This window comes from Entelurus aequoreus, linkage group LG21 (assembly GCF_033978785.1).
Source record: "Entelurus aequoreus isolate RoL-2023_Sb linkage group LG21, RoL_Eaeq_v1.1, whole genome shotgun sequence".
Taxonomy (NCBI): domain Eukaryota; kingdom Metazoa; phylum Chordata; class Actinopteri; order Syngnathiformes; family Syngnathidae; genus Entelurus; species Entelurus aequoreus.
Genome location: NC_084751.1, coordinates 29453419 through 29470328, shown reverse-complemented (window position 1 = coordinate 29470328; position 16910 = coordinate 29453419). Strand labels below are relative to the sequence as shown.

The 16910-nt window shown below is 44.7% G+C and overlaps 1 protein-coding gene across 1 annotated transcript in view; it reads right to left on the bottom strand.

The window, feature by feature from the left end:
* Nucleotides 1-16910, bottom strand: part of dcc (DCC netrin 1 receptor) — a 563221-nt gene that overhangs the window by 78470 nt on the left and 467841 nt on the right. The window contains exon 25 of the mRNA XM_062031404.1: nucleotides 10983-11132. Within this exon, the coding sequence (XP_061887388.1) occupies nucleotides 10983-11132 (150 nt within the window). The remainder of the gene's footprint in view (nucleotides 1-10982; nucleotides 11133-16910) is intronic.

Here is a 16910-nt window from a genome sequence, read left to right as displayed (position 1 = left end):
TAGCCATGTTTACATGGACACAAATAATCAGAATAAAGGCCCAATCAGATTAAAAATGCTTCATATAAACACATCAATCGAAAGATTCTGATCCGGGACAACATTTCCGAACGAGAGGGGTGGTTAATGTTCATCGTTATTCCGAATGGTCGATCCGTTCTCTGTGTTTGGGGTAAAATCGCCTTCGCTGTACACGCGTGTGTCAGTGTGACGCGTTTTACCCTTTGTTATCATTGAGCAGCAAACACGGCGGAAGGGAAACATAATTGGTCTGTTTCCGACACAACTTTCTTGTTAGAAACCAGAGATATGCCAATCAAACGACCATCGATCAGTATCCGACGATTTTTGTGAAAAAGTATGTGATCGCCATTGTCGATTAATGCAGTTCACAAACGCGGGTGCTCTTTGGCTGACACTGTATTTATTTTTTAGTCCTTTGGCTGACAAGCGGCTGGCAGCTAATTCTGTGTCTCCATATACAGTGTGGAGCTGCTCCCCTAAGCTATAATAATCACCTTGATTATGGCAAATAAACTACATTTCTTAGTATGTTAATGAACCTATGAACCTACAATGAATGTTGTCTTTTCTAACTCTTAATTGTTGTTACAATGTTGTATAATTGCGTTGAACAAAACCAAAGTGTCAAATCACAAGTTTCATGCATTGTGGTGTGAGCTTGCACGCAGTTATAAATGCATCTGTTTTTGCAGTCTGGCTATGTTGTGACGTCAGAGCAAGGTAGATGTACTGTTTTAGAAATTGAAGGCCCTATTCTCCCGTTTGCGCTTAAGTGTTTTTTATGCTTAAAGTTACATATGTGTCTCTTATTTGTATTACCCATTCAGCCTGCGGTCCCATCAAACCTGCGCAAGTTAGGCAAAAGGGCTTAAATCTGGAATTAAGGTGGGCTCATTACCAATGAGGCGACTTTGCCATGACGCCTTTTTTTTGGGTTGAGTGAAAATGATAGAACCTGGAGTTTTACTAACATTTGTAAATGTCATTAAAATCGTTGAAAATATAACAATGTACATTTTAAAAAGCTGTATCAATCCAGGCCATTCTTGTCAAATGAACGTGTGTCACCATGGTGATGTACTGTGTGTATGCACATGCAACAGCTTTTACCTGGCAGAATGCGCTTCGACAGGTGTTTGTGTAATTGTGTGCGTGTTTTGTGTGTGTGTGTGCTTGGGAGGGGGAGCCTGCCAACTGACAATACCTGTCATAAATGAATAGACTAAATCAGGGGTCGGCAACCCGCGGCTCTAGAGCCGCATGCGGCTCTTTAGCGCCGCCCTAGTGGCTCTCTGGAGCTTTTTAAAAAATGTATGAAAAATGGAAAAAGATGAGGGGAAAAAAAAAAGTTTTTGTTTTAATATGGTTTCCGTAGGAGGACAAACATGACGCAAACCTCCCTAATTGTTATAAATCACACTGTTTGTATTAAACATGCTTCACTGATTTGAGTATTTGGCGAGCGCCGTTTTGTCCTACTAATTTTGGCGGTCCTTGAACTCACCGTAGTTTGTTTACAAGTATAACGTTCTCCGACTTTCTAGGACGTGTTTTATGCCACTTCTTTTGTCCACCACACTTTTAACGTTGTGCATGAGTGCACAAAGGTGAGTTTTGTTGATGTTATTGACTTGTGTGGAGTGCTAATCAGACATATTTGCTCACTGCATGACTGCAAGCTAATCGATGCTAACATGCTATTTAGGCTAGCTATATGTACATATTGCAGCATTATGCCTCATTTGTAGCTATATTTGAGCTCATTTAGTTTCCTTTAAGTCCTCTCAATTAAATGCGTAACTCATGACGCAATATGGCTTTTAGTTTTTTGCGGCTCCAGACAGATTTGTTTTTGTATTTTTGGTCCAATATGGCTCTTTCAACATTTTGGGTTGCCGACCCCTGGACTAAATGAATAAACACTGCATATATGGTCTATTATATAGTCACTATAGCACTTTACTGTAAGCACTTTAGCACTTCAGCACTCTAACACTAAAAGCCAACTTTCTATGGTCACTTAATTGCTGGTCTGTCATTGGTAATTTGGTTTATTGTTTAATGGTTTTGTTTTTTTTAGTCTTACTGTACTTCTGTTGTTATTGTTTTATTGTTGTATATGGCCTAGATGTCCTATTGTTTGGTGCTGTCCAGAAAGAAAGTCTGGAGGGAAATGCTGGACAACACCAACATGACATAACAGCAGAAAGGCCTGGGCTACAATTCACCGTCTTGGCAAAGACTGCACCACACCACACATAATCACAACGGTCGCAGCAAACTCGATTGCACCACAGCTGGTGACCAATGGCCGTAACCAACACAGCCGCCAACCCACAAGAGAACACCGTCACACAGTGGTATCAGACCAACCACAACCAGCCAGCCCTCCCGCCAAATCCTTTGACATAGAATAACTTCGAAAATGCAATGGGAAAGCTGAAATCCAGAAAAGCTGCAGGGATTGATGACATACTAGCAGAAATGATACAGCACCTGGGACCTAAAGCAATTCCCCCTATCTGAAATAAGGCCAAAGTGGTTGCAATCCACAATCCCCAAAGACCCATCATCCCCAAAAAGCTACCAACCCATCTCTTTCCTATGCATCACTTACAAGCGCAACGAGAAGCTGATACTCCTCATGCCACTCACAGACACCAAGCTGACTAAAGACCAAGCTGGTTTCCACCCTGGCCGCTCTTGTGCCGGACAGTTACTGAACCTCACCCAATACATTGAGGATGGGTTTGAAGAAAAACAAATAACTGGAAAAGTTTTCATAGATCATTCTGCTTCATATGACACTGTCCAACACCGTACAATGGTCAGGACATGATGGGTGACTTGAACCTGTGTCAAATTATAAAAAGCCTCCTCTAAAACAGGCGTTTCTACATCCAGTTGAATGACCAGAGGAGCAAATGGAAAGCCCAAAAGAATGGCCTCCCACAAGGTAGCGTACTGTCCCCCATCCTGTTCAATGCCAGGGGTTCTTCCATGCAGATGACCTCTGCATCACCACCCAACAAGTAGCCTTTCACAAGACGAGTCTGTCCCTGAGAATGCCTCCCAAGAAATGTCAGGCTACTACAATAAAAACCACATACAACTCCATACCTCAAAAACCCAGCTATGCAGTTTCGAATTGAGGAATCGAGACACGAAAAAAACAACTGAGCGTTACTTGGGATGGCCACCAGTGACGTGCAGTCAGGGGAGGCAGGGCCTCACGTGCCATCATGGAAAGAAAAAAAATGTAAAAAGAAAAACAATTATCAAATTGTTATATGTATCCAGTGATTACACTATAAAGTTATTTTCCATTTAACTTCACCAGTTTTAGATTATTTTTATTCAAAATCGCTGAATTTTCACATTTGCCGTTCAAATACTGAGAAGAGACTTGCGGTGAGTCACCAGCCAGTTGAGGCACGTCAGTGAGTTGAGCCTCACCATGGATTGCGCAATGACTTGGCTAACTGCTGCCCTGCTGTGCAGTGAGACCGTATTGCTATATGAATTGTATTATACATTTCCATAGTTTAGTTAGCTGAGGTATATAATGTATAGTGTATTTTGTCAACAACTGTATGTATGTAACGTATTTCTTGTGCTGAGCAATCATAAAACTGCTGCAAAAGACGCACTGTGTGAGGCTCGCAGTAATCCCGCCTCCTGGTGGTAGAGGGCGGTAGTGATCCTAGAGCTCATTTTTGCGACTACTCGACTGCAGAAGAAGTGACAACAAGCAGCAACAGTTAGCAGCGATCGTTTATTTTTTCCTCTTGCCTGGACTATTAACATGGAGGATTACATATCTAAAATAAAACAGTTTTCTAAACTGGACTTTCAATCGAAGCAGGAAGTAATAATTAAAAGAAGATCTCCATCGAGACAGAGAGACTTTTAAAACTGAAGAAAGATAAGGAAGACTTCTATAAACAAGTTATCGATTCTTTTGTTCAAAAGGAGCTGCGTATGGACTTCATTTATAAGTAAAGGTAAGACAGTAATAAAGTTTTTTTTTAATTAAATGTGCTTTTTTGTGTGCTACAGTTTGTATGTGTAAAGTTAAAGTTAAGTTAAAGTACCAATGATTGTCACACATACACTAGGTGTGGTGACATTTGTCCTCTGCATTTGACCCATCCCCTTGATCACACCCTGGGAGGTGAGGGGAGCAGTGGGCAGCAGCGGCGCCGCTCCCGGGAATCATTTTTGGTGATTAAACCCCCAATTCCAACCCTTGATGCTGAGTGCCAAGCAGGGAAGAATGCTGGTATGAGCTTTTAAACATAACCCGTTAACTGCTGCCAATCAAATGGTGAATAAGGTACTCTTTAGGGTTCATATGTTTGTAAATCTGACTGTGATGAAGTCAGTGCCTCACCAGTCATGAACCTCACCGCACGTCACTGATGGCCACACACTGCCCAACCATACACATCCCATGTATCTTTGTGTTAAACTTGATAAAGGAACACCTGAAGAACACCAAAGCCAAGGTCAACATCCCCAATACCGTCCTGCGCTAACTGGTGCACTTAAAGTGGGCCGCAGATCTATAAACAATCAATGCCACTTCCTAGGCCCTGTGCTTCTCTACAGCAGAGTATGCCTGCTAAAGCTGGAGCCAATTACATCATACCAAAACTGGTCGACACAGCCTTAAATTACAGCTGCCGCATCATCACGGGATGCCTCAAGACAACACCTGTCCCATACCTTTATCCGCTGGCTGTCATTTCTCCCCCGAACATCAGACAACTAGGTATCGCTTAAGATGAACGGAGAACACAGGCGATAGACATCAGACATCGCTTGCATGGCCATGTAGTACCCTGTGACAGACTCAAGCCGTCTTGTGGGTTCCCTGGACCATCAAATGGAAACATCTCGAGCAGAGTTGACGTTTGTTTATTTTTGCAAATAAAACCTCACAGCCTCAGTTGCTTTTCAGCTCCTTTTCTTCCGCTCGCTCGTTCGTCGTTTGTCTCTGGCTCTTCTCCTCTCTCGCTCCGCGTCAGCTTCCCTTTTGCTCCTTCCAGTCTCTTCCTCCCGTCCTCTCTCTGCTGCGCCCCTTTTCTTCAGCGAGAGGAGATTGGATGATCGTGCCCAGGTGTGCGGATCGCGCACCTGGGCACGATTGCGGCGTCGCTCCCGGCGCGCCCCGCCTCGCCGCTCGCTCGCCGTCTCCGCCTCCTCGTCGCCATCTTGGGCCGGGCTCTGGCGCTCCCTGCTTTGCCGCTCGCTCGCCGGCCCCGCCTCTCCACATACCCCCTCGCAAGCTCCGATCCAGATACAGTATTGTGCAGACAGTCTCGCCCATCCATACAACCAAACAAGTAGCAAGGACCAACATTTGGGAAGATGAATGGCAAAGACATGGCAAACAAACTCTTGAATGGCTGGTCAGAGGAATCACACCAACGGAAAGCCTTGCAGGTTGCCCACGACCTTGGCTGGACATTCTGGAAGTCCCTTAATATAGCCTGCGTGTGGAACAAGGGAGGTGCAAACACTGATGAAAGTATGGAACTACACATCAGACGACACGTGAAGCTGTGGATCAGAGCAGACAATGTCCAACCTACTGCAATGTGCTGATGCCACTCGGTGCAGTCCAGAAGATCTGGCAGAACCTAACCCAACAGCTGTGGCCTGTGCCCGATACGGGCAGAACAACATTTGAGATTGCTATGGACTCAAAGAAGAAGAAGTGGGAGTGACGCGCTAATAACCAATGTGCTTCATGGAGCAACATAATTGTAGAAAAAACAGGAAAAGTCGACAGTATGGCAGTTTTGGGGATTTTTTTTTAAATGGATTGTAGTCAGACCAATATGGTTTGTGTGTTATACAAGGCGCTCGTCCCCACCAAGACCATTACCACAAAACCTTAGCTGTGCACACCCATAGCTTTGCTTTAACGTCCTGGCATTAAACAAACAGAAAATAGATTTTCTCATGTTTACATTTTCACACTATTTTGTTACACTTTATTAAGCATCTTTTAAATATTCCTTATTTTTGCACCTTCATTTTAAAAGGTGATTCTACAGTGTTCAATGGGAATTTAGAACTGTGTTTACATTGATTAAGTGTTTTCCATGGTTGTGTTGACATTTCCTTTCCTTTCTGCCTTAATAGCTGAGGGGATTATAATCAGAAGAAGGTTACATTTTAAATACACATTTTTAAATTTCATATATTTTTCTCCTGATCCTTATTTCCGAATATATCAAAATATCAATGATGATCAATATCGACTGATGTATAACACTTATATCGTGATACAGTTTTCAGCCATTTTCTCCAGCCCTATTATCATATATTTAATGTCTCAGGATGTCCAAACGCAGCAGTTTGTGCGCAGTCACCTTGCGTTTTATGCTGTGGGTGCCCTAGTTCAGCTTTTTCACTTAAGCATGAGACACAGCAGGTAAATAATGGGTATTATGGTCTCATCTCAATGGATATTTTCAGTTGATTAAATTGAGGCGGCAAGAATAGATGTAATAGTTTTCTGGAGGTTTCTTTTTTTTTTTTTTTGATCGTTGGCTTCCTCTCTTTCGCTCTAATTTTCTCATTTCCGGTGTTTGGAGAACAGGAACGTGTCGATCTCTGGCTGTGGACAAATACTACGTCAACCGGCCCCATGAGGACTAGCGCATAGTGCCGTAAATCATCAGAAACTACTGTCATGTACATACAAACTGACACGCTAATACCACAATGATTTAGTATGACTGATCTTTCCATAGTAGGAACTATGGTATATTTTACTCAAACGTTATACATGCGGTTTGCAGTCATCGCATTGTTTTTACTTTATATAGTAATTTTGAGTTTGTTGCGTGCGTGGCTGGTCGGGTCAATGTGGAATTATCAAGGTGGTGGCCATTTATTGCTATCAAAACAAAACTTTTAGTTTCTTTGTTTTTTTTTGCAGTTTCTACCATGACAGCAGTTTTATGCTGCATTCCATTTACGTGGGAATTGGGAGGTCGAAGCTGGGAATTGCATCACAGCCGAGTTAAGTTGAGTTCAGTTACAATGTCGAAAATCAGTATAACTACATCCACGAAAGCTATTTTTGCACTTTCCTTGTCTGAATAAAAGCAATATATGCACTCTTTCTTCAACCTTCAAACACGGTGGATGAATAGAAAACTCAGATGCTAATACTAGCGATGTACAGTGTATATACCACATTAAATAAATGTAGTTTACACTACAGCAGACCTGGGCATTCTGCAGCCCGCGGGCCACATGCGGCCCTTTGTACGTCCCTGTCCGGCCCGCGTGAGGCCAATCATAAATTACAAAATAAATTCAAAAAAGTATCTATGTCATGTGTGCAATACAACGGTGCTTCTTTTGTTTTGAAAAGCGTTATTTGTATTACTTTCGTGTGGACGCATGCTCGTGCGCGATTGTGAGTGAATGTGAACAGCTGCAATAACAAATTACAAAATACATTTAAAAAAACATCTATGTCGTGCGTGCAATACAACTGTGCTGCTTTTATTTTGAAAAGTGTTATTTATGGACGTATGTCCGTGTGTAACCTGTGAGTGAAGGTGCACAGCGACAAGTGATGAGACGCTAAAAAGAGAAAAGTTGATGACGAATGCCGTGTTTTCAACAAGACATGGACTGCCAAGCAACGTTCCCTCTAAGGTGCGCACTGCTCAAGCGTCCTCTGCGCACAGCAAATATATGCCCCGCACCAAATCAAATCCCATCTGAATTCTAAACAAAATAAACACATTTATTCTGTGTAATTTTGCAATGCAACTTTGAGTGACAGTGACAACAAGCGGCCCTAACGATGTTCGTCAACACCGTTCAATTATTGTAACGTCTATCGAGATGCTTCGAGGCCAGGAATTATATCGATCACTTTATTGAGCAAAACTGTTTATATTCAGCCATAACCACACCAAAAACATGAGTAAAACACTTTTATCTCGAAAAACTAGTCATTTTCTGCCGTACAAACCAGGCCAAAACCAACTTGTCATCTGTCACCAACACGCATACCAGTAAACCACTGGTGCGTTTATGGCCACACAAAAAGTCGGACAACTCAAACATCACACAAAGTTACACTATGACTCCTCAGTCATACGTGTGCTTATTTTACTGTCATTTATTATTAATGTTAATTGATTTATATTAATCATGGAATGCTGTTACTAGAGAAAGTTACAGGAATGCACACTTCATTCTATGCTTACATTTCATTGTGCAACATGAGGATGTTTAAGGAGAACTAAATGTGATCTCTGAAAGGGGTACAAATGATTTCCAAAGCAGTGCTTTTGGTATAAAGTTAAGTTAGGTTAAATGAAAGTATTATTATTATTATTAATTATTGATTATTGGTTATCATTATTATTATTATTATTATTATTTATCTTACGTATATATCAAAAATAATATTGAGCAAAATTTAATTGTAACATTGTCGATGTGGCCCTCCAGCAGTGCTCGGGTTGCTCATGCGGCCCCCGGTGAAAAATGAATTGCCCACCCCTGCACTACAGTGACATTACTATATATACACTCGTACAACAATACATTGTTTATGGCTAATTTACTGCAACAAAAGCTCATCAGAAGTGCTAATAACAAATATTATAGAAGCGGACATCATTGTTTACATCCAGAGCAGCCATCTTTGAAATTAACTCGGGAGGTGATGAGAATGCTCCGACTTCCCGAGTTGGCAACTCGACCTCGAGGGGCGTTTTAGTAGAAATTCCGACCAGGAACTCAGAAAATCCGACTTCTGAGTACAAATGGAAAGCTTGCATGTAGGCGTTCACATCGACTTCCGTCTTATTAACTAATGAGGAAAGGGAGAGTGACGTATGCCGTAAAGCTAGTCAGCACAGTTGTAGTTTTTTTGTGCAGCAGGGTTGCTGCCACCCTCCTGAAAGTTGCAAAGTGCCAGGTAAAGCAATACAGACCCCATCACGCTGTTACAGAGGTGTCATTCAACTAGTTGTAAGTCCATGTAGCATCCCAAAAGTTATACAAATAGTTTATGACGGTTGAAAAGTTACTTAGAGCTGCTTTAAGCATTACAAAAAAGTTGAAATACTTTTATCTCAAATTACTCGTAAATTAAGGTACTCATAGGTTGAGATGCCACTGTATATTGTAGGTTAAAAATTGTGATTTAAAAAGAATCACAATAATGCCATGTGGACATTATATCATTATATTGAGTCATGTTTGGGACATATTATCATATCGCGATGTACCTTCAGATTCCCAGCCCTCAACTACAAAACCCAAAACCAGTGAAGTTGGCACATTGTGTAAACGGTAAATACAAACAGAATACAATGATTTACAAATCCTTATCAACCTATATTCAATTGAATAGAGTGCAAAGACAATATATTTAATGTTTGAACTGAGAAACTTAATTTTTTTTTGCAAATAATTATTAACTAAGAATTTAATGGCAGCAACACATTGCAAAAAAGTTGGCACAGGGGCATTTTTACCACTGTGTTACATGGCCTTTCCTTTTAACAACACTCTGTAAACGTTTGGGAACTGAGGAGACCAATTTTTGAATCTTTTCAGGAGAATTTTTTTCCCATTCTTGCTTGATGTACATCTTAATTTGTTCAACAGTCCGGGGTCTCCTTTGTGGTATTTTATGCTTCATATTGCGCCACACATTTTCAATGGGAGACAGGTCTGGACTATAGGCAGGCCAGTCTAGTACACACACTCTTTAACTACGAAGCCACGCTCTTGTAACACGTGGCTTGGCATTGTCTTGCTGAAATAAGCAGGGGTGTCCATGATAACGTTGCTTGGATGGCAACATATGTTGCTCCAAAACCTGTATGTACCTTTCAGCATTAATGGTGCCTTCACAGATATGTAAGTTACCCATGCCTTGGGCACTAATACACCCCCATACCATCACAGATGCTGGCTTTTGAACTTTGCACCTGTAACAATCCGGATGGTTCTTTTCCTCTTTGTTCTAGAGGACACGACGTCCACAGTTTCCAAAAAAATTTGAAATGTGGACTAGTCAGACCACAGATCACTTTTACACTTTGCATCAGTCCATCTTAGATGAGCTCGGGCCCAGCGAAGCCGGCGGCGTTTCTGGGTGTTGTTGATAAATGGCTTTCGCTTTGCATATTAGACTTTGAACTTGCACTTACAGATAAAGCGACAAATTGTAGTTACAGACAGTGGTTTTCTGAAGTGTTCCTGAGCCCATGTGGTGATATCCTTTACACACTGATGTCGATTTTTGATGCAGTACAACCTGAGGGATCGAAGGTCACAGGCATACAATGTTGGTTTTCAGCCTTGCTGCTTACATGCAGTAATTTCTCCAGATTTTCTGAACCTTTTGATGATATTACGGACCATGAATGGTGAAATCCCTAAATTCCTTGCAATAGCTCGTTGAGAAATGTTGTTCTTTAACTGTTCGACAATTTTTTCACACATTTGTTGACAAAGTGGTGACCCTCGCCCCATCCTTGTTTTTGAATGACTGAGCATTTCATGGAAGCTGATTTTGTACCCAATCATGGCACCCACCTGTTCCCAATTAGCCTGTTCACCTGTGGGATGTTCCAAATAAGTGTTTGATGAGCATTCCTCAACTTTCTCAGTCTTTCTTGCCACTTGTACCAGTTTTTTTGAAACATGTTGCAGACATCAAATTCCAAATGAGCTAATATTTGCAAAAAATAACGAACGTTAAGTATCTTGTCTTTGCAGCCTATTCAATTGAATATAAGTTGAAAAGGATTTGCAAATCATTGTATTCTGTTTTTACTTACAATTTACACAACGTGCCAACTTCACTGGTTTTGGGTTTTGTGTGTTGCATGTTTGTGACAATGCCCGTTTACCTTCTAAAGAGAAACACTGTTTTATGTAACATATTGCGGTTTTACCTTGCGTGTATCCTCTGTCCAACGTCAGGCTGGAGAAAGGCATCGGCCTTAAGCTGAATTTGTTGTGGGTAAAAGTGCAGGAAGGGGAAGGAAGTATACCAGGATACTGAGAGGAATCTAGAGATGGCACTGGGATGGCGCTGACCACAGCTGAAAGAGAAAGAAAGAGTGGTCAGCGAAAATGGTTCAAGCGCAGAGACCTCGATAGATGACAGTGTGCAGATGCTAATGACACAATTAATGACGGAGATTTAAAAGGTACCTCACACCCAGGGGCGTAGGAACGCGTTCAACATTGGTAGGGACCATGAATTGATTAAGGTGTACGGAATATCTACTGTACTGTGCAATCTACTAATAAAAGTTTAAATCAATCAATCAAAAGACACACGCACACACACACACATTCACATACCTTCACATATATACAATTTTTCCCAGACAGTGCTTGTTGTCTGCTGATTTAATTATATATGAGCCTTCAGCTCATCAAAGCCATGCTCCCCCCACCATCACCCTCCCCACCAATGCCAGCACATCATTAAAGGAGTTAAAGGACTCCAATGACATCACAGGACTCCAAAAACATCATAAGACTGTAAAGACCCTCTCCATCAAAGAAGAGGATGTAGGCCGGCAGTTCTTGAAGCTGAATACGCGGAAGGCCCCCGGGCCGGATGGTGTCTCCCCCTCCACTCTCAGACACTGTGCGGACCAGCTGGCTCCTGTCTTCACTGACATTTTTAACACCTCTCTGGAGCTATGCCGCGTGCCGTCCTGCTTTAAGACCTCTACCATTGTCCCTGTCCCCAAGAAAGCACGGATCACAGGACTAAATGACTACAGGCCGGTCGCGCTGACGTCTGTGGTCATGAAGTCCTTTGAGCGCTTGGTCCTGCCCCACCTCAAGGACATCACCGCCCCCCTCCTGGACCCACTGCAGTTCGCCTACAGAGCCAACAGGTCTCTGTGGATGATGCAGTGAACCTGGCCCTCCACTTCATCCTGGAGCATCTGGACTCCCCAGGAACCTACGCTAGGATCCTGTTTGTGGACTTCAGCTCTGCCTTCAACACCATCCTCCCTGGACTGCTACGAGACAAGCTCTACCAGCTCAGCGTGCCCAACTCCCTTTGCAGTTGGATTAATGACTTCCTGACAGACCGAAGAAAAGCATGTACGGCTGGGGAAGATTGTCTCGGACAGTCGAACCACAAACACTGGTACTCCTCAGGGCTGTGTACTCTCCCCCTGGCTCTTCTCCCTGTATACAAATGCTGCACCTCCAGTCACCAATCCGTAAAACTGCTCAAGTTTGCGGATGACACCACCCTCATCGGGCTCATCTCGAATGGCGATGAGTCCGCCTACAGGAGAGAGGTGGACCGGCTGACGTCCTGGTGCAGCCTCAACAACCTGGAGCTGAACGCCCAGAAAACAGTGGAGATGATCATGGACTTCAGGAAAGTCACAGCCCCACCATCCCCCCTCACCCTGATTGACTCTCCCACCCCCGTCCCCATTGTGGACTCCTTCCGTTTCTTGGGCACCACCATCACCCAGGACCTCAAGTGGGAGCCGACCATCAGCTCCCTCATCAAGAAGGCCCAGCAGAGGATGTACTTCCTGCGGCAGCTGAGGAAACTTAAGGTGCCGACAGAGATGCTGGTGCAGTTTTACTCAGCCATCATAGAGTCCATCCTGACCTCCTCCATCACAGTGTGGTTCCCCGGCGCCACAGTCCAGGATAAGAATAGACTGCAGCGCATCGCACGTGCTGCTGAGAAGGTGATTGGCTGCAAGCTCCCATCCCTCCAGGACTTGTTCTCCTCCAGGACCAGGAGGCGTGTGGGTCGGATCACAGCTGACTCTTCTCACCCTGGACACACGCTATTCTCCCCTCTCCCCTCAAGCAGGAGACTACGCTCCATCCAGACCCACACCTCCCGCCACCTGAACAGTTTTTTCCCCTCGGCCATCAGGCAAATGAACAATAACTCCTAACAGCAGCTCCTTGAATTCCTTGAATCCCTTCTAAGTCTATCTGATAGCTCAGTCACAGCTCTTTTTATACCAAATATGTGTAATATGTGTTTTATGTCGCACGTTTGCACCAAGAAAAATTCCTAGTTTGTGAACCCGTTCTCAAACAATGGCAATAAAACGATTCTGATTCTGATTCTGATTTTCTTGTGCAGTCACAGAGACAGCATGCCAATGTGTATGACTATTTTCATGTGCTTTTGATAGCTTTTTTCACCCCAATTTCTAAATCTAGCAAATAATAGTGGGAGTTTGTCCTGGTTACAGTAATTGCCTTACAATAAAAACACCAAACGCCATTCTTATAAAGAAGCCAAGGAAAGTCATTGTACCACTGCATTATATATAGTAATGTACTGTATCAGCATTTGACTTAAAAACATAACCCAACCCTATAGTACTGTAGAAATGATTAAATAATTATCATATTAAATTAAATGTATATTTGAAAAAATAAACTTGACATTAGTCGTCAGCTGTTCTTCTTTATTGTTATCAATAATATGATTTTGAAATATTTACTTACACCCTGGAGTTCCACATGACACTCCTTTCTCTTCCCTGACTTTATTAGTTACTCTCATGTTAAAATAAAGTCCACCTTTCATTACTTCAACTGCCTCATGACTTTATGTACTATCATTCAACTGTTATAACATAATTGCACAATGCATTTCATAATCTGATATAATGTCATACATTCTGATAAAAGATCGAGTATAATTAGGTGTTACATTTTGCGTTGTAGTGTAACTGTTACTCTCACTGATGTTACTCTTACTCTGTTATTTTAAAATAACAGAGTAAGTCCTGCTGATGTTAATTTTTTGTTGTGTGTGCGTGTTGGCATTGTACTTGTACTAATTGTTACTTGGGAACACTGACAAAGTTAGCAATTAAAGGGACAAGCGGTAGAAAATGGATGGGTGGACAAGTGACCATGCCAGAATTAAGATGACTTAACTCAAAAGACGTGTGGCAAGACATCACTCCTCCTACTTTCAGTCCTGGTAAATGATTCATCTTCATCTTGTACAACAACGAAATATTATTTCCTGTGATGGGCTAATAAATACACACTAGTGAAATATGTGTATTATCAGGTTCGGACAGAAATTGCCGTTTATTTTGAGGATTACAACTACGGGAATAGTACCCATTCAGTGGAATGGGTCATGTTTTTTGTCCATCCATCCATCCATCTTCTTCCGCTTATCCGAGGTCGGGTCACGGGGGCAGCAGCCTAAGCAGGGAAGCCCAGACTTCCCTCTCCCCAGCCACTTCGTCCAGCTCTTCCCGGGGAATCCCCAGGCGTTCCCAGGCCAGCCAGGAGACATAGTCTTCCCAACGTGTCCTGTGTCTTCCCCGTGGCCTCCTACCGGTCGGACGTGCCCTAAACACCTCCCTAGGGAGGCGTTCGGGTGGCATCCTGACCAGATGCCCGAACCACCTCATCTGGTTCCTCTCGATGTGGAGGAGCAGCGGCTTTACTCTGAGCTCCCCCCGGATGGCAGAGCTTCTCACCCTATCTCTAAGGGAGAGGCCTGCCACCCGGCGGAGGAAACTCATTTCGGCCGCTTGTACTCGTGATCTTGTCCTTTCGGTCATAACCCAAAGCTCATGACCATAGGTGAGGATGGGAACGTAGATCGACCGGTAAATTTAGAGCTTTGCCTTCCGGCTCAGCTCCTTCACCACAACGGATCGATACAGCGTCCGCATTACTGAAGACGCCGCACCGATCCGCCTGTCGATCTCACGATCCACTCTTCCCTCACTCGTGAACAAGACTCCGAGGTACTTCAACTCTTCCACTTGGGGCAGGGTCTCCTCCGCAACCCGGAGATGGCACTCCACCCTTTTCCGGGCGAGAACCATGGACTCGGACTTGGAGGTGCTGATTCTCATCCCAGTCGCTTCACACTCAGCTGCGAACCGATCCAGTGAGAGCTGAAGATCCTGGCCAGATGAAGCTATCAGGACCACATCATCTGCAAAAAGCAGAGACCTAATCCTGCAGCCACCAAACCAGATCCCCTCAACGCCCTGACTGCGCCTAGAAGTTCTGTCCATAAAAGTTATGAACAGAATCGGTGACAAAGGGCAGCCTTGGTGGGGTCCAACCCTCACTGGAAACGTGTCCGACTTACTGCCAGCAATGCGGACCAAGCTCTGACACTGATCATACAGGGAGCGGACCGCCACAATCAGACAGTCCGAAACCCCATACTCTCTGAGCACTCCCCACAGGACTTCTCGAGGGACACGGTCGAATGCCTTCTCCAAGTCCACAAAGCACATGTAGACTGGTTGGGCAAACTCCCATGCACCCTCAAGGACCCTGCCGAGAGTACAGAGCTGGTCCACAGTTCCACGACCAGGACGAAAACCACACTGTTCCTCCTGAATCCGAGGTTCGACTATCCGGGGCCTTGACACCGAGGAGCTTTTTAACTACCTCAGCAACCTCAGCCCCAGAAATAGGAGAGCCCACCACAGATTCCCCAGGCACTGCGTCCTCATAGGAAGACGTGTTGGTGGGATTGAGGAGGTCTTCGAAGTATTCCCTCCACCGATCCACAACATCCGCAGTCGAGGTCAGCAGAACACCATCCTCACCATACACGGTGTTGATAGTGCACTGCTTCCCCTTCCTGAGGCGGCGGATGGTGGTCCAGAATCGCTTCGAAGCCGTCCGGAAGTCGTTTTCCATGGCCTCCCCGAACTCCTCCCATGTCTGAGTTTTTGCCTCCGCGACTGCTGAAGCCGCACACCGCTTGGACTGTCGGTACCTGTCCGCTGCCTCAGGAGTCCTATGAGCCAAAAGAACCCGATAGGACTCCTTCTTCAGCTTGACGGCATCCCTCAACGCCGGTGTCCACCAACGGGTTATAGGATTACCACCACGACAGGCACCAACTACATTGCGGCCACAGCTCCAATCGGCCGCCTCGACAATAGAGGCGCGGAACATGGTCCATTCGGACTCAATGTCCAGCGCCTCCCTCGTGACATGTTCAAAGTTCTTCCGTAGGTGGGAATTGAAACTCTCTCTGACAGGAGACTCTGCCAGATGTTCCCAGCAAACCCTCACAATGCGTTTGGGCCTGCCAGGTCTGTCCGGCATCCTCCCCCACCATCGCAGCCAACTCACCACCAGGTGGTGATCGCTAGAAAGCTCCGCCTCTCTCTTCACCCGAGTGTCCAGAACATGAGGCCGCAAATCCGATGACACAACTAAAAAGTCGATCATGGAACTGCGGCCTAGGGTGTCCTTGTGCCAAGTGCACATATGGACACCCTTATGTTTGAACATGGTGTTCGTTATGGACAATCTGTGACGGGCACAAAAGTCCAATAACAAAACACCGCTCGGGTTCAGATCCGGGCGGCCATTCTTCCCAATCACGCCTCTCCAGGTTTCACTGTCGCTGCCAACATGAGCGTTGACGTCTCCCAGTAGAACGAGGGAATCACCCGGGGGAGCACTCTCAAGTACTCCCTCGAGTGAATCCAAAAAGGGTGGGTACTCTGAGCTGCGGTTTGGCGCGTAAGCGCAAACCACAGTCAGGACCCGTTCCCTCACCCGAAGGCGGAGGGAAGCTACCCTCTTGTCCACCGGGTTGAACTCCAACATGCAGGCTCTGAGCCGGGGGGCAACAAGAATTGCCACCCCAGCCGTCGCCTCTCACTGCCGGAAACGCCAGAGTGGAAGAGAGTCCAGCCCCTCTCGAGAGAACTGGTTCCAGAGCCCTTGCTGTGCGTCGAAGTGAGTCCGACTATATCTAGCCGGAACTTCTCCACCTCGCGCACTAGCTCAGGCTCCTTCCCCCCCAGCGAGGTGACGTTCCACGTCCCAAGAGGTAGCTTCTGTAGCCGAGGATC